Source organism: Apiospora aurea (genome assembly GCF_038362705.1).
Source record: "Apiospora aurea strain CBS 24483 chromosome Unknown utg000004l_segment0_segment0, whole genome shotgun sequence".
Taxonomy (NCBI): Eukaryota; Fungi; Ascomycota; class Sordariomycetes; order Amphisphaeriales; family Apiosporaceae; genus Apiospora; species Apiospora aurea.
In genome coordinates, this window is record NW_027117391.1 from 3,415,782 (window position 1) to 3,436,405 (window position 20,624).

Consider the following 20,624-nt stretch of genomic DNA (forward strand, 5'->3'; position numbering starts at 1 on the left):
CTTCCATAGAGGGTACCATCCATGGATTTCACTGCATTGCATCAAATGCCAACCTCTGGAACCCATCCACCAATCGATCGGAATTACGTAGGAGATTGGACAGCGCCCCGACATTGAAGCCATACATCTCCCGCGACGTCAAGCTGTGAAACTCGAATCGACTCGGCCTGCTGGGTCCTCTTCTTTGTACAATAACCATGGTGCAGCACCTTATGCGATGAGTTCACGAACAACTTCCTTTTCCGCAGCTCCACTCACCCGTCGACCGTCGTCTCTTACCAGTCGCCTTTCCTTTGCTGTCTCAACCGCCGAGCGCGGCGAAGGCAACGATGCGCCCGCAGCGCAGCAAATAGACGAAGAGATCGCTGAGATCAAGCGGTATGAGGTATGTTGTCTTCGCCCTCGCGGGACCCGCTCGCCGATCCTGGCAAGCCTTCTCCGCAATGTGCTGACGTGGATTCGACTCCAGGACTTTACTACGATCGGTACGCGCCGGCAAGCTCGCTCGAGAGCGGACTCCATGATACTGACAACTCATCGGCAGACTGGGTGCAGGATGCGGCGCGCGAGCAACTGCGACGAAAAGCGAAACGACACAGAAATGCCGGCCTCTTCGACAACGGCCAAGTGAGCTGGCGCCACCGAGTGGCCGAATCTTACGATGCGGCGCAAGGCTGGATTGTCGTGACACTCATTGGCGCCGCCATCGGTCTCAACGCGGCATTCCTCAACATCGCTACAGAATGGCTATCCGACATCAAGCAGGGCTACTGCACGACGGGCTTCTACCTCAATGAGAACTTTTGCTGCTGGGGCGAAGACAATGGTTGCGGCGACTGGCATACTTGGACCGGCTTCGAACCCGCCAACTATGTCATCTACATTATGTTCGCCACGCTCTTCGCCTGCCTCTCGGCGACCCTCGTCAAGTCCTTTGCGCCGTACGCCGCCGGATCGGGAATCTCTGAAATCAAATGCATCATCGCGGGATTCGTCATGAAGGGATTCTTGGGCCTCTGGACGCTCATCATCAAGTCGGTCGCGCTTCCTCTGGCCATCGGATCAGGTCTTTCGGTCGGTAAAGAGGGACCCAGCGTACATTATGCTGTGTGCACAGGCAATGTCATCTCGCGGCTCTTCGAGAAGTACGCGCGCAATGCCTCCAAGACGCGCGAGATACTCAGCGCTTGCGCGGCGGCGGGCGTCGCTGTTGCCTTCGGAAGTCCGATCGGCGGCGTGCTCTTCTCCTTGGAAGAAATGTCCAACTACTTCCCGCTCAAGACGTTGTGGAGGAGTTACTTCTGTGCCTTGGTGGCCACCGCTGTCTTGGCCGCCATGAATCCTTTCCGAACGGGCCAGCTTGTCATGTTTCAAATTCACTACGATCGATCATGGCACTTTTTCGAAGTCTTCTTCTACATCATTCTCGGCGTTTTTGGAGGTTTGTACGGCGCTTTTGTCATGAAATGGAATCTACGGGTCCAGGCGTTCCGCAAGAAGTATTTGACGAAATATGCTGTTCTGGAAGCAACACTGCTGGCAGCCGGCACTGCCATCATCTGCTATCCCAATGTGTTTCTGCGCATCGACATGACGGAAAGCATGGAGATTCTGTTTTTGGAATGTGAGGGTGCAGAGGATTACCAGGGCTTGTGTGAGACCGACAAGCGTTGGCAAAACATCCTATCCCTGCTGCTAGCAACAGTCATCCGGATCTTTTTGGTCATCATTTCCTACGGCTGCAAAGTGCCAGCTGGTATTTTCGTCCCATCAATGGCCATTGGTGCTTCTTTCGGGCGAACTATTGGGATAATAGTTCAGGCGCTGCACGACTCGTACCCCCAAAGCGTCTTCTTCGCTTCTTGCCTCCCTGATCTACCTTGCATTACCCCTGGCACATATGCTTTCCTAGGCGCTGCCGCCGCGCTGAGTGGCATTATGCACATTACCGTCTCTGTTGTCGTTATTATGTTTGAACTCACTGGAGCGCTTGATTATATTCTGCCGACGATGATCGTTGTCGGCGTTACAAAAGCCGTATCCGAACTATTCGGTAAAGGGGGCATTGCGGACCGCATGATCTGGTTCAGCGGATTCCCCTTCCTCGACAACAAAGAAGATCACAATTTCGGAGTACCCGTCCAGGCAGTCATGACCAACGACATTGTCACAATTCCAATCCAAGGCATGACGCTGCAGTCAGTAGAGGATCTGCTCGCGCAGCCCAAGTACCAAGGTTTCCCTATAGTAGAGGACGTGAACACGAGGATACTTGTAGGCTACATCGGACGCACGGAGCTCCGCTACGCCATCGACCGGCTCCGGCGCGAGCGCCAGATCACCATCAGCCCGCAGGCCAAGTGCTCCTTCTCGCCGTCCAACGTCGCGGGCGCGATCCCCGTGACGCCGACGGTGACGGTGTCCAACACGGACTACAACATCTCGTCGTCGGCCTCGACCATCGACTTCAGCCGGTACGTGGACCCGACGCCCGTCATGGTGCACCCGCGCCTGCCGCTCGAGACGGTCATGGACATGTTCCGCAAGATCGGCCCGCGCGTGATCCTGATCGAGTACCACGGGCGCCTGGCGGGGCTCGTGACGGTCAAGGACTGCCTCAAGTACCAGTTCAAGGTCGAGGCGGCCGAGAACCCGCAGCACAGCCACGACGTCCAGCAGGGCAACGAGCTGCTCTGGTCCTGGATCCAGACGGCCGGGCTCTGGGTCTCGGGCAAGCTGTCCAGCGCCAGCGGCGGCCGCATACGGCTCGGTAGTACGGAGATCCCGCGGAGTGTGGGCCGGCCGCTGGGTGGCAGGGGCGGCATTATGGATGGTGATGAGGACCTTGGGGATGAGGGCGGCGTCGAGTTGGAGAATAGGTAGCACATCCTTTATAGAGATTATAGATTTACGGCTTGGGAGTTACCGTTTCAATATCAAAACTGTTACTGAATTTAACTTGATACGCACTTGTACTGACATTGCGGACTACGCCTCTACCAGGAACTGGAACACGGACATGTACTTTGAGTGTCAGATGGATGTTGTATTATTTTCATCTGTTGGGCTATCTAATTACTATCATGTAAATGTTTCCGAGATTTGTTGGTGTCTCATGTATCCAGAATCAGATTTCGGCAGAATCCACATCTCCAAGAATTGCCACGTCTTCATCCTCATCCTTCTCGATCTTGGGCAGTGACTCATCCACTTGTGCCGCGGCCCCAACCGCCGCAACCGCCGCGACACCGCTGGTCGCGATGCTAGCCGCAATGCCAGCCGCCAGAGTCCCATTCTCCGCGCTGCCGTCGTAATGGGACTGCTGATGCTGCTGGCCGAGCAAAGGTTGTTCGGACGATGACTCCTCAGTGGCGGATGCAGTACTGGCGTCTTCGACGCCCGCGCTCGCGCCTTCGTCCTTGCGGCCGATGATGACGTTACCGGCGACCAGCAGGGCGGCGCCGAGCCACCAGAGCGGGGGCAGGGACTCGGAGAAGATGGCGAAGCCCAGGACCGCCGTGATGACGAAGTTGGACGAGGTGTTCATGATGGACACCTGCGTCGTGGAGCTGCCGCGCGCCAGGGCTTTGGTGAAGAGGGTCCACATCTGTCGAATATAAGAGATCAATTCTGAGATGGCTAAGGGGGTGTATGTGACCTGCGGTCAGGGACACAAGGGACTTACGACGCCATTGAAGAATAGGTTCAATCCAAAGAAGGCCTGGCGATTGCGGATCTTGTCAGTACTGCATGGTGCATCGAGGGTGACAATATATTGTGACGTCTACTCCATGACTGCGGCCACGAAATCTCAATTTTCCGAGGAGAATACACTCACAGCGCGGACCACGTATTCGATGGGCTGTTCCATATCGCTTATACCAAGCAGCCCCGAGACGGCTTCGGCGATATGTGTGGTGAGGTTATTGGTTGTTCTGTAGGACGTGTAAGCTTCTTCGGTCACACAATAACGTGGCGTCTCGGAGAATAAAAAGAAGGTTGCCGTCTACATGTAACGAAACACATCGTCCAACAACGGAGACACTGCAGTTCGTCGCATCCCGCACGAATGCATATACAGCCACATGGATTCGGCAGAAGGCACGATAAGAGCGCGCGACTCAGACAGCACATATGGCCGTGCCTTACTGACACATACGCGAGAGGATGCATCTAGCTAGCAAATCGAACTCATGATACGGTGGGATGGGAACATGCATATGCTGACAAGAGCAGAAGGGAATGCATAGACGTACAATTTAGCGAAAACACCATTGAAGGCCGCGCAGGCCGCTGGCGATAGCGAGCACAATCCATTGATTCCGGATCGCCCATGAAGTTGATGATGGGGAAGCGGTGGTGGATGGTGAATCTCTCACACTCTCGGTAGAGGAACGGGAAGCGGCAGCAACTCCGCCATCATCGTTGCTCATCTTCTGATTGGACGATGCAGTAGCGACCTGGCGTCGCCTGGCGGTAGTGTTGGCAGTAGAAACGGAAGTTGATGAAGGAAGACCAGAATCCTGCTCGTCCGGATTCATGCGAGCAGGCTCTTGCCGGGCCGGCTTCTTACGCGGCGCCATGGCGTTGGTAGGTGTGTGGTGTGGTTGGGATAGGCTTTGGGGTGTTAGTAATCCGTCGTAATCTGTTTCGAGGCAGGAGGTTGCGGCAGATGAATGTCTTCTTCGATTGCTGTGTGTCAACCTGCGGCTAGGTTGGTTTTGATTTCGTCAGGGTCGGTAATTGAGTGCTGGCCGTTTTGACAGGTCCGTTTCAACTAACCCCCGCCTAAAATCGGCCCCTGAGCGCGTGCATTGCGCAGGCCGGCTGAAGATACCCCTATTATTGAATCGGACTTCTTGATACTCACGATATATATTCCATGGTATTCGGACATCGCATCACATCTCTACTTACAACAACTGTATGCCCGTTGCTTCATTCTATCCTTGTAGTATCATTATAATAAAAGGCCTCGACAGTAACGACCGCAAAAAGTTATTGGTTAAGAAGCAGCTGCGTAGAAAGTAAACATCCGCCCATTGCAAATGCCGCTTCTGCGCACCAATCAAGCAATAATTGCAAAATGGCCTTATATCCTCCTATCTTAGTAGACCTTCAAGATAGTTTCCTAACTGGAAAGAGAAGAAGAAAAAAAACGTCTCGGCTTCAGAGTTTTGAGCCCTCTAGCAGCTGTTGCGTAACGACCAGACGTGCCGAAGTCCATGAAGACACACAGCGTCAAGTATAGGCACTTGGGGAGCGCAAGTCAATGTCGCTGACAGGGCCGACGACCCGCTGGCATCTTCCTATCGGGAGCAATGTTTCAGCGCTTTGTTCCGCATGTCTATCTTCCACCGAGGATACAACACGTCGACTATCCCGGGACAATCGAGGAAGCGGAACAGGGCAAGCCCGCCCCGGTACCTCATAATGCCACTATTCTGAGACTATCGAAACTCCCCATATCGCCCTAAACATCCACCGCGAATCTAGTTGTGTGGCGAGCGAGTTGGGCGAGGCAGCACCGTGCATTCTGGAACCTGTTGTTGGTTCAACAGTGGAAACCAGCAATTGCATCCGTCGACCAGTCAGGGGGACTACAGACGACGTTGATCCAGGACTTTCTTCGACCGTGCGGCAACAACCGTAGACCTAGTTGACGAGCTCCATCAGCTGGGACGAACGGTTCCGGTTGCAAGATCACACTCGAGTGCTCCTTCAACTGTCTGAAGAGCTACAGACTTCCGTATGCCCACCTCCAGGGGTGTATCGTAGGTGACTCTCTGTCATCTAGATTGATGTTTGGGAAGACAAGATATAAGATTAGGAAAGATAATCCCGTCGTGGTATATTTAAAGCATGGACCCTTGGCTATGCCCATCAAGTCCCTACCTAGGTAATCTATGATTCTACGGGGCAAATAAACGAGCTTTTCATGAGTGCCTCTATTGTGAAAGAGTCACGTTACGCACCCAGCCAGCATACAACTGATGAACCGGACCGGCATGTACTACGTGGACAAAGTGTCGCTAGTATTGATCAAGCCAGTATATTGTATCCCATGAATTCGCTTCTTGTAAGTCATCTCCCAGTCTGCGTCTTTGACACGCTGTCGTCCAAAGCACAATTGCGAGACATTGGTATCAGTCTTATTGTTGTCCCCAAACCCCAAAATCAACAAAATCAAATGCCGTGAGCCTCTCATTACCAAAACGCCTTTCCATGATGTATGCTGTAGCTGTGTACCGATGGCATTCACCTTCTTTTTGGCACAGCTGGATTCCGTGGTGCCTGCAGAAGTCGGTGAAGAAAACCCTCTTTCTATGCCAAGCTCTCGTTCCACGCCAAGCCCTCGTTCCATGCCAAGTGCTGGTTCCATGCCAAGTCATCGTTCTTCTCCTTCTAAGTGCCCGTAGGTTTAGCAGTGCAGGAAACAATCTTGACCTTATCGGCCGAGACGACTTGACCACCACTGTCCATCTTGAAGGTGACGTTCTTGAGCTGGAAAGTCCAGACCTCGTCGCAGAATCGGTAGGTATCGAGGCTTCCCTGTAGATTTGGGAGGTACGCATTAGTCTTCCTGTATTCAATTTGCAACGCACAAGCAAGCTGAATGGGAGAGAGGCGCATCTCCAGCGGGTGACGGTACCTTGAAGCTAAGCCGCGCGCGGACTTGGTTCTGCAGCACCTCGGCGATGGCACGGTCGAAGTTTGCCAGAATCTTCATCGCAAGCTGAGGATCGATTCGGGTTTCCATAATAAGGTCATCGAGAGCATCCGTCAGCGCAGCACCGACACTACAGAATGACGCCAACTGTTAGCCTCTCAAAGATCCAGCAACCAAGAACCAGCCAGGTCGCATGCGACATACCTGCTTTGGCGATAGAGCTCGTAGTAGCTCTGCTTGTCGGTGGCCATTTTCGGTGATGTGAAGATATGCAATGGCGGCGGGCGGCGGGTAAAAGGTTGATGGAAGAGATGAAGTTGCGCCGTTTAAATAGTTCCGGAAACAGGACGCTTCGAGGTAGGTTGAGGCTTGATTGAGTCAGCAGGGATGTGGCGGTGCTGGAATGCTGGAGATAAGGAGGTGGTACTCCAGTGGCTGGTACGTGTAGGTGGGGCCAAGTCTTAAGTGCAGTGGTTGCCGTTTGCCTAAGTAGGTGCCTGAAGTATGTACACGTACCAGCTCAAAAAGCAATTAACACGTGCTCGCGTGGCATCTCGCGTTGGAACGCGCTTTTGAGATCGCGCTAACCAGAAGCTATGGCATCATCACTTTGACAAAGGACTCGAATTGACGAGGTAGCCTGGGGACCCTGGAATTTGCGCCCGGAATTTACGACGTCTCTGTTCTCGGCGATGTTCAGGGATTTGTTTTTCTCGCATATAATGTAATACCCAGAAACTCATTTAATCGCCAAAGTCGAATTCCGTCGCATCATCCCTCGCGACTCAACGAGTTCACCTGCATTGTCACCATCCAGTGAAGGTCACGACCAGCTTACGATGGCGGCCGCTTCTACCTTCAGCGATGAGCACATGCTCACTGAAGAAAAGAAGGCGAGAGCTGAGAACACTCGGGCAGAGGCGAAAAGACTGGCACAAATTCGCAACAAGCGCAAGAAGTCGCAAATATCACCACAGGAGCGAGCAGCCCGGGCCAAGGAGCTTGATGAGCTCCTGCGCAAGAGCAAGATCTTCAGTGATATCCTGACCAAAAAGACTAAGGCTCTTGGCCGCGTAGGGCGCGACTTCGACAACCAAGCCCTTGCTGATGCTGGTCTGGAGCTCAAGCCTCAACCCAAGATCATGACTGGCGGTACAATGCGCGATTACCAACTGGAAGGCCTGACGTGGATGTATGAGATCTGCTTGCAGGGGCTCAGCGGCATTCTGGCCGACGAGATGGGTCTTGGTTGGTATTGTCGTCCCCAATTATTCGTGCCATGTACTAATGGGACCAACCACAGGCAAAACCATCCAGACGATTTCTCTCGTGGCCCTGCTTCGAGAGCAGGAGACGTACTACGGACCTCATCTCATTATCGCACCATTGAGTACGTTGTCGAATTGGCAAAATGAATTCGAGAAGTGGACGCCTTCCATTCCGTTTATTATGTACCATGGCAAACCCGAGGAACGCCAAGCAATCTTCAAAAACAAGATTTGGAAGCATTATGCAAAGGGTAGACCTACGGAGAAGTTTCCGGTGGTTTGTACCAGTTATGAGATGATTCTGAAAGACCGAGCGGCATTATCCAAGATCGACTGGGCGTTCATTGTGGTGGTAAGCATCCCCCCCTCAAGTCCTGTTGCGGCGATACTTGTCTGCTAATGACAAGGACTTTAGGATGAGGGACACAGAATGAAGAATGCGGACTCGAAGCTGTTCCGGGAGTTGCAGCAGTTTAAGTCTGCGACGCGACTCCTCATCACCGGTACTCCACTGCAGAACAATCTCAAAGAGTTATGGTCGCTCCTGCACTTCCTCATGCCCCAGACCTTCTTGGACTGGGAGGCATTCGAAGACTGGTTCGATTTCAGCGATCTCCAGAATGAAGAGGGAACAGAGCAGTTCATTGAAGACAAAAATAATCAAGACTTGGTGAAGAAGATCCACAATGTCTTGCAGCCCCTTTTGCTGCGAAGGATTAAAGCCGACGTCGCGAGCTACTTGCCAAAGAAACGAGAATACGTGCTGTATGCGCCAATGACCAAGGAGCAAACAGACCTGTACAATGTCATTAGCGATCGAGGCACCGATACAAGGGCTTACTTGGAGAACAAAGTCGTTGAGGGTTTGGCGACGAGCGTGACTGGCACCCCGTCTGCCTCTACTCGGTCCAGTCGCCAGTCGTCTCGGGCTGGTAGTACTCGCCCGTCAGACTCTGGAGGCTCCCCTAATAATGCTTTCTCTATGATGATGGGCAAGAGGAACGGGGCACGTTCTCAACCCAAAACGGAAGAATCGGGCACAACCACGCCGTTGAAAACGTCAGGAAAACGCAAGGCAGCCGCTCCAACAACAGAAACTCCGCAGGCGAAGAGTACCAAGTCGAGCAGACAATCAACGCCTGCTTCGAACGGCACTGGCCGAGGCAGGGGACGTCCTCGCAAGACTGCTCAGTCTTACAAGGTACCAGATGATTCGGACGATGACAACCTCGACGACGACGCCTTCGAAGCGAAACTAGCTGCTGAGATGGAGGCTGCTGGGTCGATTGATGAAGACTTTCCGCTAGACGAGGAGGAGACAGCGAGAGCCGCCACGTTGGAGCTTGCCAGTAAGTCAGCTTACCGTGAGGTTTGTTCTTGTCTAAATACTGACTCCCCTTAGAAATGCAAATTGCCGACAAGAAGCTTGGCAATGCCTTGATGCAGCTGCGGCTCGTGTGCAATAGCCCGCATAACTTCTATAACCCGTGGACTTTTGATGAGAACACGCCTGTCGACGAAAGCATTGTAACCTCGTCCGGCAAGATGCTGCTGCTAGATCGCATGCTCCCCGAACTATTCCGACGCGGGCACAAGGTGTTGATCTTTTCACAATTCAAGACTCAATTGGATATCTTGCATGACTACTGCAACGATCTACGGGGATGGAAAGTATGCCGGATTGATGGTGGTGTCAAACAGGAAGATCGCCGAGAGCAGATTCAGAGCTTCAACGAAGATCCCGACTTCAAAGTATTCCTGCTTTCCACAAGAGCCGGCGGGCAGGGTATCAACCTTGCGAGCGCAGATACCGTCATTTTGTTTGACAGGCAAGTTCCAAGCCCCCTCATGCCAACTGAACAACCTACTAACACTTGTTGCACATAGTGATTGGAACCCCCAGCAGGACCTGCAAGCCCAAGACAGGTGTCACCGAATCGGTCAAACCCGTCCTGTAGTTGTCTACCGGCTCGCCACGAAAGGAACCGTCGAAGAGGAGCTGCTTATGAGCGCCGATGCGAAGCGGAGACTTGAAAAGCTGGTGATCCTCAAGGGCGGCTTCAAGACCATGGGCCAGAAGCTGGACCAGAACGAACTCCTGGACAAAGAGACGCTGCGCGCTCTATTGCTCAAGGAGGGCGAGGTGTACCAGCACTCTGGCAACGACCGCATCTTCAGCGACGAGGACTTGGATGTTTTGTGTGATCGGTATGTGTGCTTCTGTAGCTAGCCATCCTCATGTGTAATAACTAACACGATCCCTAGGAGCGATTCCGCTTATGACCGCGCGGCAAGCGGTGCTGGCAACTCGGATGGCTTCCAGGTTGTCGATACTGCTGCAGACGGTATCAAACAGATCAAGACCAAAGAGCAGTGATCTGGTTACAACTAATGTGCCGACGGCAGGGGAGATACTGTATAAATAGAGGCTCAGGGTATATGGCAGCAGGTGTTGGTAAGGATTTTTATGTAAGCATGCCTGCGTTTGCTTTTCTAGAACTGGTTGGATTGCGCCATCAACAGGCTGCTGTATGTAGTGTAATGTATCTATCTACCCCTTCTGGGGGTATTGTTGTGTATAAGCAAACAAGCTTCTGGATGCATCCGTCCCTCTGCGGGAGACAAAGAATGCTGGGATCCTTTCACTAAGTACGCGAGGCTGCTCAATGAAACCATTGTGACGCGGTCTGCCTTTAAAGAGCACCATGCCAAAAGACGCTTTACAATGGCACTTATCTGTAGCATACATACAGCCTGACGAAGCAGTTTCATTGAAGGAATCAACCAGTTACGTCTTGCACGGTTGCTATATATGTACTTTTACATCGATTCTACACATTCATGTTTCAAAAGAAATAACCATTTGCCTTCATCCATTTTCTTGGCTTACTTTTCCGTTGGGCTCTTGACAGTAGTACTCGCCGCCAGGCTGTACATTGGTAAATAGAAATAACCTGTCAGCACGAATACTAGCCACGATGGGCAAGCGAAAGACCTTTGGAGAGATCCAGATTGAAGAGTTCGAGCAGGATATGCTCGAGCTCGAGAGGCGGGAGCGAGAAGACGAGGCAAGGCGGAAACAGATCCAGCAAAACATCGAGGAGAAACATTCGCGGAAGCTCGAAGAGGAATGGGCACTGGCCAAGGACGTTTGCCGGCAGTTCCAGGAAACCATCAAGCGGAACCCCTCTGACAGCGAGGCCTACTGGTGGGACCAGTATGCCCATAACCGCTACGGCGACCTCTACGCGGCCGAGTTCGCGGGGGAAGAGGACCCTACTGCTACCTATCGGCGGAGGACAATACCACCACCCTCGACCGACGATGAGGCGAGTATAGCAGCAGCACTGGGAGCCAAGAAGGAGGGTCCTCCCCACAGCACCGGCACCGGCACCGGCACCGGCACAGGCGACCGCTACAACTATTACCGCCCCGTCCGTACAGGCATAGACCATCTGCAGGAGGAGTGGTACTACCGCCCCGTCCCCAACCTCCTCTTCCTCGCCGCCGTGTTCCTCCTGCTCGTCTACTTCCGTCGCAGCCTCCGCTCCATCCTCTGGACGAGCTTCCAGGTCATATACGTAGTGCCGTGGCTCGCCGCGGTCCTGGTGTGGGAAATCACCCGGCTGCCGATCCACTTCTTCGCCGGCCTCTTCGCCTGGGCCGCCCGCATGCTCCGCGACTACGTGGTGCTGCCGCCGCTGCGCTGGCTCGGCCGGGAGCTGGTCCTGCCCGTGGTTGCGGGGGTCTTCGACGTCTCGGTGGCTAGCTGGGCTCTGTACGGGAGCACGTGGGTGCTGTGGCGCCTGTTCGGCTTCTTCGAGTCCTCGGGCGCCGCCCTCTTTGTGGGGAAATGGGTTCTCCGGGCGTGCGTCGTGGCCGTGCCTTGGACGGGCGGGGAGCGCTCCCGGGTCGCGGTCAGGATGTACTACTGCTGGGCCGCATACGTGGTGCTGTGCCTGGTGTGGTGGTATTGGCCTGCTTCGCCTACTGCTCCTCCTCCCCTTTCGTTTGTGGAGATGGTAGAGGGTGGCGACTCGGAGCCCGTCGTCGTGAGAACTGTCCGGGAGGCTCTCGGGGCCGATGATAGGTTATTTACGTTCAGCATGGGGCGGTGGGAGAGACGGATCATGGACTGGTTCGTGGCAACCGGGTACACTCTCAGGCCTTGTGTGTTCTCGGATTGCATGATCCCGGCCGAAGACAGGTGGTGAGTAGCCTCTTGAATTTAGATGCATTTGCGAGTTTTGTTGTTTAACGCCGTTTTCTAGGATCCCAATGTTTGGTCCGAATGCCGAACACAGTATAATATACTTGTAATGTGCTGTTTGTCTTCTTTTACCATTTCCTTGGGTTGGTCTGCCATCAGCGCCTTATGCCCTTGGCCGCTGTGTGGACATCGTCTTCGTCAAGTGTTATTATCCCAGACGACAAGGGCGAGGACTTCTGGCGTGGTTGGCAACGCGTGCCTTCTCGGCGTGGAACTCAGCAGACGCCACCCACCAACCCATCGGTCTCGGTTCATATCGCATTCGCGTTCTTCATTTCTCATCAGAGTCATATAATCCCAACCCCTTCTTCTCCCTTTCACGCTCCTCAAAACTCCATCTCCTCATCGCTATCCTCAAAATCGCCTCTTCCTCCGCCCCCGCCGTATCGACCACCACCGCCATTTGCCTCTTCGTCGCGCCTCGTCGCCTCGGCACTAGCGCCGAGTTTGCGCACGCCGTCGACGACGCCCAGCACGAACGCGCGGCTCTCGGCGAGCTCCATGGCACCCACACCCCGCAGCACGACGACACCGCCGCCGCCCTCGAGCGACTGCGTACTGCCGCGCATCTTAGCGGCGCGGACCTCCTGCAGATCACGCAGCAGGGAGCGGACCTCGGCGGCCGCGGGGACGTCGTCAGCCGCATGAGCCAACAGGGCCTCGGCGAGTTCAAGCCAGTGGTAGGGCAGGTAGCCGCCGGGGGCATCGGCGGTGCACGAGGGCAAGAAGGGCGGGGCGAGGCGCGGGTCGTCGCCCGGTTTGGGCGCCTCCCTGCTGCTCCGGATATTCTCTTGGAAGGGGCGGGCGCGGCCCGTCCGTCCGTCGGCGCGGGTCGGGGGCGGCGGCGGCGGCGAGAAGGCCTGCGGGTCGACGTTGGTCTCGTGGTGGATGATGTCGGCGAGCGAGGCCGGGTGCAGCCAGGCCGGCGGGACGATGTTGGCGCGGCGTTGCTTTTTGAGGAGCAGGGCTAGCCAGAGCGGCATCGGCGCGCGGTGCGGTGGTCGTAGCACTGGTGTGTCGCCCTGTGAGGTTGTGTGACGCCCATCTTCAGTTTTTGCGATTCGCATATACATGTGATCGTCGGGGGGCAAGAGGGAGGGATGGATGGATGGATGGTAGGGTAGAAAAGTTCGGGGATCAGGATGTTCGTACACTCAGCAGTGGAATTGACTCGAGCCTTTGTCGCGGCACGACGGTTACCATTTCCATTTCACAGAGAAAGGCAACTTCGGTGGGCACGAGGCCCTGTGGTAAAGGAAGAGCCATCGTGGGATCGATTGGCGGGATTTGGAGGCAGGGGAGTCTGGCTACGAGGATGAAGTTCTTCTGGGAGACGCGACAGGACGCGAAGTGGGATGAAATCCGTGTAAATCAGTGGCCGTGCGCTTTCAGTGGCTTTTTGGAGGGGTTTCTCATAGCTAGCTGCAAGTGCTCAAAGATCGATCTACCCACTGGAGCTTTAGCTCTCCTCCAATCTACATGCACTGATCCATTTCTCTTAACCCAATCGCAAATCAAGAATTTGAAGTAGAATTCGAGCCGACAGTGTTTTGATATCTCTAATTGATTGGACTGTCTAAAGCAAGCCTTCCTTGACTATGTCTACTTCTGCAAATCAAGTGCAGATGGACTATAAATCTGGAAATGCCTGGTATCAGCGCCCCCTTCTCGCACTGCCCCTGTCCAGACCAGACTAGTCGCTTAGGCAAAGATGCGAATCGGCGTCGACAGCGTAGCCGGGTTGTTGAACCGCAAGTCAATGTTAAGACCCGAGATCTGGTTGATCTCGTCCTCGGTGAGGTCGAAGGAGCAGCAGTCCAGGTTCTGCTTCAGGCGGTCGACGTTGTTCGACTTGGGAATGACGATGACGTTGCGCTGCGTGCACCAGCGCAGGAGGACCTGGCCGGGCGACTTGCCGTGCTTCTCGGCGATGCTCTTGACCACGTCCGTCTCGAAGAGCGGCTTGGCGCTCTTGGCCTTGGGGTGGTCCATCTCGAGGAAGCTGAGGGGGCCGAAGGTGGAGTAGCCGGTGACCTGGATGTTGTTGTCCTGCGCCAGCTTGACCAGGTCGGGCTGGGTGAGGTAGGGGGTGGTGCTCGATCTGCAGGACCGATGGGGGGATCTTGGCGTAGGACAGCAGGTCGTAGATGAGCTGGGCGCTGAAGTTGGAGACGCCAATCGACTTGACGGTGCCGTTGTGGACCAGCTCCTCCAGGGCACCCCACGTCTCGCTCACCGGGACCGGATCCAGCGGGGTAACCTTGGTCTGCTCCTTGTCCGTCCAGAAGCAGGGCCACCGCATCTCCTCAAACGGGATGAACTTGAGCGAGATGGGGAAGTGGATCAGGAACAGGTCCAGGTAGCCCAATCCCCAGGCCTCGTTCTCTAGCTTGGCCATCTGCAGCGCATTCTCCCTCTATCATTGGCGAAGGGGGCGGGGTCAGCATGGGTTTTGGAACATAACGGGCATGATGTATGGAAACTTGGAGAAAGGCGCACCTTCTTGTAGTTGCACCACAGCTTCGATGTGATGAAGAGGTCCTCTCGCTTCACGAGGCCTTCCTTGATAGCCCGCTGGACACCCTGGCCGGCCTCGGCACTGTTGGTGTAGTCCCAGGCACCGTCGAAGTGTCTGTATCCGCACTTGATGGCATCGTAGACGGTGTCGGCGCAAGACTCGCGGGGGACCTTCCAGAGACCGAAGCCCACGATAGGCATTTTCTAGATGCGCCATTCATGAGCACTCAACATTATGGACAGGAGCAGCTTCACATAGCACCAGTGGCAGGGTGTAACTTACATGGCCGGAAGCCAGCTTGAGGGAAGGGACTGCCATCTTGGTTGCTGAAGTTGCGATTTTGCGAATGGAGCTGAGCATGTAAGTGGTAGGTTGGGTGGGGGAAGAGAGTAGAGAGTAGAGAGTAGAGAGGCAGAGAGACAGGAGACAGAGAAGAAATGAAGAGACGAAGCTGAAAAAGGCTCGGGGTTTATTAAATCAGTACAGATCGCTCCGACGACGGCAAGTTGCGTTACTTGGGAGAATATTTTGTTTATGGTACTGGCGCACCAATGAGGGCGGCTTCATGACATGATTTCATGACGTTGCGGGCGACTCATTCCCACTACTGGTGGGGTGATGCGGGGATGGGTGCCGCTCAAAGGGGGGTGGTCTGGTTGAGAGAGATATATATCTATATATCCCATTTAACCACCAAACACTAGCGGCCGGCTAAATGCGATTCCCAGGCTACTGGCCGTGAAGAATGCCTCAAAAGCCAACTAGCAAGTCTCAAGGTGCGATGAGATAGATCTCTTGGGCCTTGGCCAGGCACACACAGTGCTGCGGGGTTCGAGCTTGGCAACAGCTAACCTACTTCTCCAATACCACTAGTAGCTACAGTACAGTTCTGCAGCACGAACATGCGGGCAGCCATGAGCTTTCTCGGACCTGCCCGCATCCCAGACGTTGCGAGAACGATTGTGATGTTGACTGCATTGGGAAGCTCTCAACCCCAAAACAAGCAAAGCCTCACTGACCTTTGGTTTTTCATTGGATATGCCCTGATCGCCTCATTGACGCTGGACGAAACGCGATGTCTTCTTGTCATCTCGAATCACTCTTGACAATATGTAAAAATCCATGGTGCTCTTTCGGATTTGGTCTGTCCATGCGGACGGATGCAACTCTCCAGAAGGCTCTATATAATGTAGACTTCGCTGTAAAGTCCATTCGTATTCATTATTGGTTCAATTCCGGTGCTTCTGGTTTCAATACCCATTCCGGAATGTGATATTGCATAAAGCTCAGCAAACATGGGGGAGAAAAACCTCCAATCATCCCCCCGCGGCGGCCAAGGTTAGCGATGAGGCCAGTCACCCCGGGCTTCGTCCTCGTCATGTCCATGTGGTACCGCGGCGCCGAGCAGCCGCTGCGGCTCGTCGCGTACTACAGCATGAACGGCGTGGCCGTCATCTTCGGCGGCCTGCTGGGCTACGCCATCGGCCACATCACCTCGGGGGCCCTGCCCGGCCAGTGGATGTGCATCTTCCTCATCTTCGGCGCCGTCAGCCTGGCCTGGGGCGTCGTGTTCCTGGTGTGGATGCCGGACCTGCCGTCGCGCGCCCGGTTTCTCGCGGAGGACGAGAGGGTCGTCGCCGTCGAGCGGGTCGCGGCGAACCGCCAGGGGGTCAAGAACCATCACTTCAAGACGTACCAGGTGTGGCAGTGCCTCCGGGACCCCAAGACCTGGATCCTTTTCGTCATGTCGAGTGCGGCTCAGATCCCGAACGCGCCGCAATCCAGCGTAGGTTGAGTCGATGGTGACTGTCGGATGAAGGATCTGGTTAGCTGATGCCGGTGGCAGTTCCAATCGATCATCTTGGAGACCTTTGGGTTCGATGCATTGGAAACGCAGTGCATGCAGATTCCGGGGGAGTGTCATCCAAGTCGTCTCCCTCCTGTGGGGGGGGCTGGATCTCGTCTCGCTGGCCGAATATGCGCTGTGCCATGATGTTTACAGGCAATCTGGCATGCGTCATTTGCGGTAAGTCTCTCACAAACTCTATCCCCGGAGCTTCAGGCCCGAACCTCCCCAGAAACAACCCCTGGTTAACATTGAATGTGCCTATAGGTGCCGTCCTTGTCGGACTCGACCCAGGACCAGATGGCACTCACAACAAGTGTGGCAGGCTCGTCGCCCTCTGGCTGTGCTCACTACAGTCGGTTGGGTTCAGTCTCAGTCTCACCATGGTCAGCAGAAACGTCGCGGGCTATACCAAGAAACAACTGACTGGCGCTTTTGTTTTCATTGGGTATTGTGTGGGCAACATCATTGGACCACAGACCTTCATCGGGAAGGAAGCCCCTTTATATACCTCGGCATATATCGCGTTAGTCGCACATGATCAAAGGCCCCGGGCGAATTTTAGTGATCTCGCGACTAGCCTTCTTCCTCTCCTCGTCTAGCGTACTGACCGGATACTCGATCAAGACAATCATGGTGGCTATCTTGTATTTCGACATGTGGGCTGTCAATAGAAAGCGAGATAGGGAGGCTACAGAAGCAGGCCAACTGTCCAGGGAAGAGGAGAAGCAGGCGATTGAGCTTGAGATGCAAGACGTCACGGAATCGGACAATAAGGGTTTCCGGTGTAGCTTATAGGAGAACGAGAAATTTGGCCACCTATTACACAGTATCACTAAGTTCCTGTGTAGCATATAGTTACATTGATATTATCACAAAGTTGTGTACTACCGTTGAATCTTACTGTTGCTGATTCTTGTGAGATCGCGATTTTGTATGAGCCCCTGAGCCCCTGAGCCCATCACACTAAATAGCTTGTTAACAGTGCTAAGCCCGTAGTTCGTTCATTTCACTAATAAACAACTTTCCTCGCGTGAATGACACGTTTCTCTCATGCTTGAGTTAGATGGAAGGACGTCTCGTATTAACATAAGGTCTATTAACCTCCTTTCCGTTGCTGGACTGAGTATAAAAGGGCAGGGGCGTTTGGTTCGCTCTTGGAATGAGTGGGTACCGTAAGTAAGACAAAATCCCCCAGGAGTTCGACTTCTTAGTACTTACAAAAGCATCATGGATGCGAAGAGTGACTTCTGGGGCGTCCTGCTGGTTCGATTATGATAGTCGGATTATCCCGCGGCGCAGCCCCTACCTGTTGCCGAATACGGCGAAAGATTAGGTAAGAGCCGGTCGGGAATGACTGTAAATAGCAGTCATAAGCATATGAAAGGCTGGGGCTTTCAAGAACGTAAGACATCGGCGCGAAAGGATCGCTAGTCATCCACATCTCACAGGTGTACTGTGACACAGGATAGACAGGATGTTTCCGATTGTAACTCTGGTTAGGATTCAATCTACCCAAGCCCACTATTCAATCCCTGGCCTAACGTCATACCCGGTATTACTATTGACCCAGCTGTCGCCTCGAGAGGTACCGGCAGCAGCCCGGTCTGCTGCTGACACCAAACGATGCCGTCGTGTCCCTCCTGGAGCTGGTAGATGGGCGTGGCCTCGAGGATCCCCGAGAGCTCCTTCACTAGCTCCTGGACGATGTTGCCCATGGTCCACCCAAAGCCGTCCCACTTCCCGAACATCCGGTAGTAGAGCACGCCGAGGTGGATCAAGACGAACAGGGCCATGGGGTCCATCGCCTTGACCAGGTTCAGGAAGTCGAGCCCCGTCGTGGTGATGAGCGACAGGCAGAGCCCCTGGGACAGGTTCAGCGCCTCGACCACGAAGCTCAGTTTCGTCTGGGAGATGATGAGGCGGTAGGCGGGCACCTCGGAGCACAGGTGGCCTAGTGTCGGTGGTGGCGGCGCCGCGGCGGCGTCTCCGTTGTTGCTATATATTGGGAAGTTGGTCCTGAATTGCTGGCTGACGCGTGTGAGGCGCTCCATGGCGAGTCTGGTCTCGAAGCTGACTAAATCGATGGCGAGCGGTTCCTTCATCAGTTTCTCTACGGCGGCCCGGATGCTGGTTGGGTTGTCCATGGTCCACTGGATGTTGGTGAGCAGGGTATTGTAAGTGCCAAGGAGCAGCTTGAAAAATACATCGAGGCGCTCCAGTAGACTGCTCGGGTGGTGGTGATCTTGCTGGCTATTGTACTCGCCGCCTGCATCATCATCGCGAACGACTCCGTTGTTCATCAAGGAGAAATTGCGTTTCTCCACAATAATGCCGCCGTGATATGATACGTGGTGGTTGTTCGTGGCCGCCATCTTGGACAGTTGCTGCCGGAACTGGATACTCGCGCGGTTGCTGTACCCGAGCGCGGCGCATACATACTTGGACGAGACGAGGCCAGCGGCCTGATGTGCAAGGTCCGTCGCCGCGATGGCGAGTATGCCGTTGAGCAAGTAGCCCTCTCCCAAGGCCGTTCGTGGGAGCTCCTCCTGCAGGTAGCGCTGGTCCTCGGGGATCCCGTAGAAGCCCATCCACGTCTTGGTAGTCCATTGGTGCATCAGCTCGAGCTCCAGCCGTCGATCGTACAGGGGCTCTCCGGACACTGGCGGTTGGCTTGGACCAGATAATAACTTGGGAGCGGCGGCTGGTGCGAGACAGCTTGGCGGTGACTCCTTTTTCACAAGCTTCGGTGTTTGTGTCTTTGGGCGCGCTGTAGAACTCGTTGCCTGCTTCCTGAGTCGCGCTTCTTCAAGCTCTTCCGGGGTGGGATAGATGCATACGGCGTCCCGCAAAACACAAGTGGTGCAGGGAGGACCTTGTTCGTCACACTGGCATTGCCATTAGTCTTGGTCATAGCCTCACGTAGGTTGTCGCCGCATGCTTGGCGGTCATCGTTGCTATAAGGGCTCTCTCTCTGTGTGTGTGTATGCGCGCGTGTCCCTGTGTAATAAACTGAAAATGGAAACACGAAAAGGGAAAATAGGGGCTTTCTCTCCATATAAGCACTTGCTTACCTTGACATGCTTCTGCTTGCAAGAGTAGCATCCGTTGCGGGACTTATGATGACTTCGTCGCTTATGCATGTTGGCACTTGTACTGTCGTTGGGGCCAATGGATAGAGGCATTACGGTAATTAGCAGACTATGTCTGACTTGACTTCAGGTGGGCAGAGGCTCGGATATAAGAAGAGCTGCGTGCTTCTAGAGAAACGCCACCCTGGGGCTGTGACACGGGAGGGTGTCGCATCCCGTATCCCTGCTCGTGCGTGAGAAGTGCATCAGTTGGCGGTTCCCGATCGACAGCCCCTGTCTCTTTGCCTGCCCGGAGACGGTCGTTGTCTTTACTAATGCATGCACTGAGGACTTGCTATGGCACAGCTTCGCTAGATCTATCCTCGCACATGGCATGTGTAATCCGGTATGCAGCCTCCAACTTGATATGTCACTCTGGTGGCAAGACACCGCGCCTTACCTTGCTTTCTTCTCCTCTTGGTATGCAATATTATATAGGGCAGTGGGCATGATTGGTTTCATTTCTGGGCAAGCATACATTGCAACTTATTACATCTTCTGCACGTCACATTCACTTTTGTCCAATGCTTATCCATCCTGACAGCCATATCATCATTGTCCGGTGTTGGAGAGCGCCAGGATCTGACAAAGACACCGAGGACAGGGACAGGGCCCAAGGCTGTCCCAAACAAACCTGTCGTTTCTCGCAGCATAACGAGGGACAAGGCCTGCCACACCAACACTGATTTCCTGCCTCTGCACCCTTTCAGTCATCCCGGGTTGGCCAAAGCAGCCACCAGCATTCCAGCATTGGGCAGACTTTCCGCTCCCCGACTGCTCCAACCCCGCCTTCTCCGGTCGAGGCCCCTCCCTCAATATGCAGTGTAATTCAGCTATCCATCTCTGTGGAACGGAGCTGCCACTGTTCACGCTAGGGCATAGTCAGTAAAGCTCATACCTTGGCGAGACTTACTGCTGCTC

General features: G+C 54.4%; 10 protein-coding genes across 10 annotated transcripts; 4 read left to right on the forward strand and 6 right to left on the reverse strand.

The window, feature by feature from the left end:
• Nucleotides 1-217: 217 nt before the first annotated feature.
• On the forward strand, nucleotides 218-2,883 carry PG986_005857 (Chloride channel protein; the record flags this gene model as incomplete). Its single annotated transcript, XM_066842079.1, has 2 exons — nucleotides 218-485; nucleotides 545-2,883. The coding sequence occupies 2 exons, from the start codon at nucleotides 218-220 to the stop codon at nucleotides 2,881-2,883; spliced, it is 2,607 nt and encodes an 868-aa protein (XP_066701941.1).
• Nucleotides 2,884-3,127: 244 nt separating this feature from the next.
• On the reverse strand, nucleotides 3,128-3,607 carry PG986_005858 (uncharacterized protein; the record flags this gene model as incomplete). Its single annotated transcript, XM_066842080.1, has 1 exon — nucleotides 3,128-3,607. The coding sequence occupies one exon, from the start codon at nucleotides 3,605-3,607 to the stop codon at nucleotides 3,128-3,130; it is 480 nt and encodes a 159-aa protein (XP_066701942.1).
• A 2,798-nt stretch (nucleotides 3,608-6,405) lies between these two features.
• PG986_005859 (transcription initiation factor IIA) lies at nucleotides 6,406-6,921 on the reverse strand (the record flags this gene model as incomplete). Its single annotated transcript, XM_066842081.1, has 3 exons — nucleotides 6,406-6,552; nucleotides 6,653-6,800; nucleotides 6,875-6,921. 3 exons carry the CDS (start codon nucleotides 6,919-6,921, stop codon nucleotides 6,406-6,408), a joined length of 342 nt encoding a protein of 113 aa, XP_066701943.1.
• Nucleotides 6,922-7,509: 588 nt separating this feature from the next.
• Nucleotides 7,510-10,315, forward strand: PG986_005860 (ISWI chromatin-remodeling complex ATPase ISW2; the record flags this gene model as incomplete). The annotated part of the gene is made up of 6 exons (XM_066842082.1): nucleotides 7,510-7,918; nucleotides 7,974-8,290; nucleotides 8,354-9,287; nucleotides 9,341-9,758; nucleotides 9,826-10,146; nucleotides 10,204-10,315. The coding sequence occupies 6 exons, from the start codon at nucleotides 7,510-7,512 to the stop codon at nucleotides 10,313-10,315; spliced, it is 2,511 nt and encodes an 836-aa protein (XP_066701944.1).
• A 592-nt stretch (nucleotides 10,316-10,907) lies between these two features.
• On the reverse strand, nucleotides 10,908-12,070 carry PG986_005861 (uncharacterized protein; the record flags this gene model as incomplete). Its single annotated transcript, XM_066842083.1, has 2 exons — nucleotides 10,908-11,897; nucleotides 12,038-12,070. 2 exons carry the CDS (start codon nucleotides 12,068-12,070, stop codon nucleotides 10,908-10,910), a joined length of 1,023 nt encoding a protein of 340 aa, XP_066701945.1.
• A 464-nt stretch (nucleotides 12,071-12,534) lies between these two features.
• Nucleotides 12,535-13,474, reverse strand: PG986_005862 (GINS complex- PSF2 component; the record flags this gene model as incomplete). The annotated part of the gene is made up of 2 exons (XM_066842084.1): nucleotides 12,535-13,230; nucleotides 13,361-13,474. The coding sequence occupies 2 exons, from the start codon at nucleotides 13,472-13,474 to the stop codon at nucleotides 12,535-12,537; spliced, it is 810 nt and encodes a 269-aa protein (XP_066701946.1).
• A 435-nt stretch (nucleotides 13,475-13,909) lies between these two features.
• PG986_005863 (uncharacterized protein) lies at nucleotides 13,910-15,044 on the reverse strand (the record flags this gene model as incomplete). The annotated part of the gene is made up of 4 exons (XM_066842085.1): nucleotides 13,910-14,281; nucleotides 14,319-14,624; nucleotides 14,708-14,929; nucleotides 15,009-15,044. The coding sequence occupies 4 exons, from the start codon at nucleotides 15,042-15,044 to the stop codon at nucleotides 13,910-13,912; spliced, it is 936 nt and encodes a 311-aa protein (XP_066701947.1).
• A 1,027-nt stretch (nucleotides 15,045-16,071) lies between these two features.
• PG986_005864 (uncharacterized protein) lies at nucleotides 16,072-16,521 on the forward strand (the record flags this gene model as incomplete). The annotated part of the gene is made up of 1 exon (XM_066842086.1): nucleotides 16,072-16,521. One exon carries the CDS (start codon nucleotides 16,072-16,074, stop codon nucleotides 16,519-16,521), a length of 450 nt encoding a protein of 149 aa, XP_066701948.1.
• A 38-nt stretch (nucleotides 16,522-16,559) lies between these two features.
• Nucleotides 16,560-17,370, forward strand: PG986_005865 (uncharacterized protein; the record flags this gene model as incomplete). The annotated part of the gene is made up of 2 exons (XM_066842087.1): nucleotides 16,560-16,839; nucleotides 17,153-17,370. 2 exons carry the CDS (start codon nucleotides 16,560-16,562, stop codon nucleotides 17,368-17,370), a joined length of 498 nt encoding a protein of 165 aa, XP_066701949.1.
• Nucleotides 17,371-18,083: 713 nt separating this feature from the next.
• On the reverse strand, nucleotides 18,084-19,757 carry PG986_005866 (nicotinate phosphoribosyltransferase; the record flags this gene model as incomplete). Its single annotated transcript, XM_066842088.1, has 3 exons — nucleotides 18,084-19,365; nucleotides 19,413-19,546; nucleotides 19,647-19,757. The coding sequence occupies 3 exons, from the start codon at nucleotides 19,755-19,757 to the stop codon at nucleotides 18,084-18,086; spliced, it is 1,527 nt and encodes a 508-aa protein (XP_066701950.1).
• Between the last annotated feature and the right edge of the window lie 867 nt (nucleotides 19,758-20,624).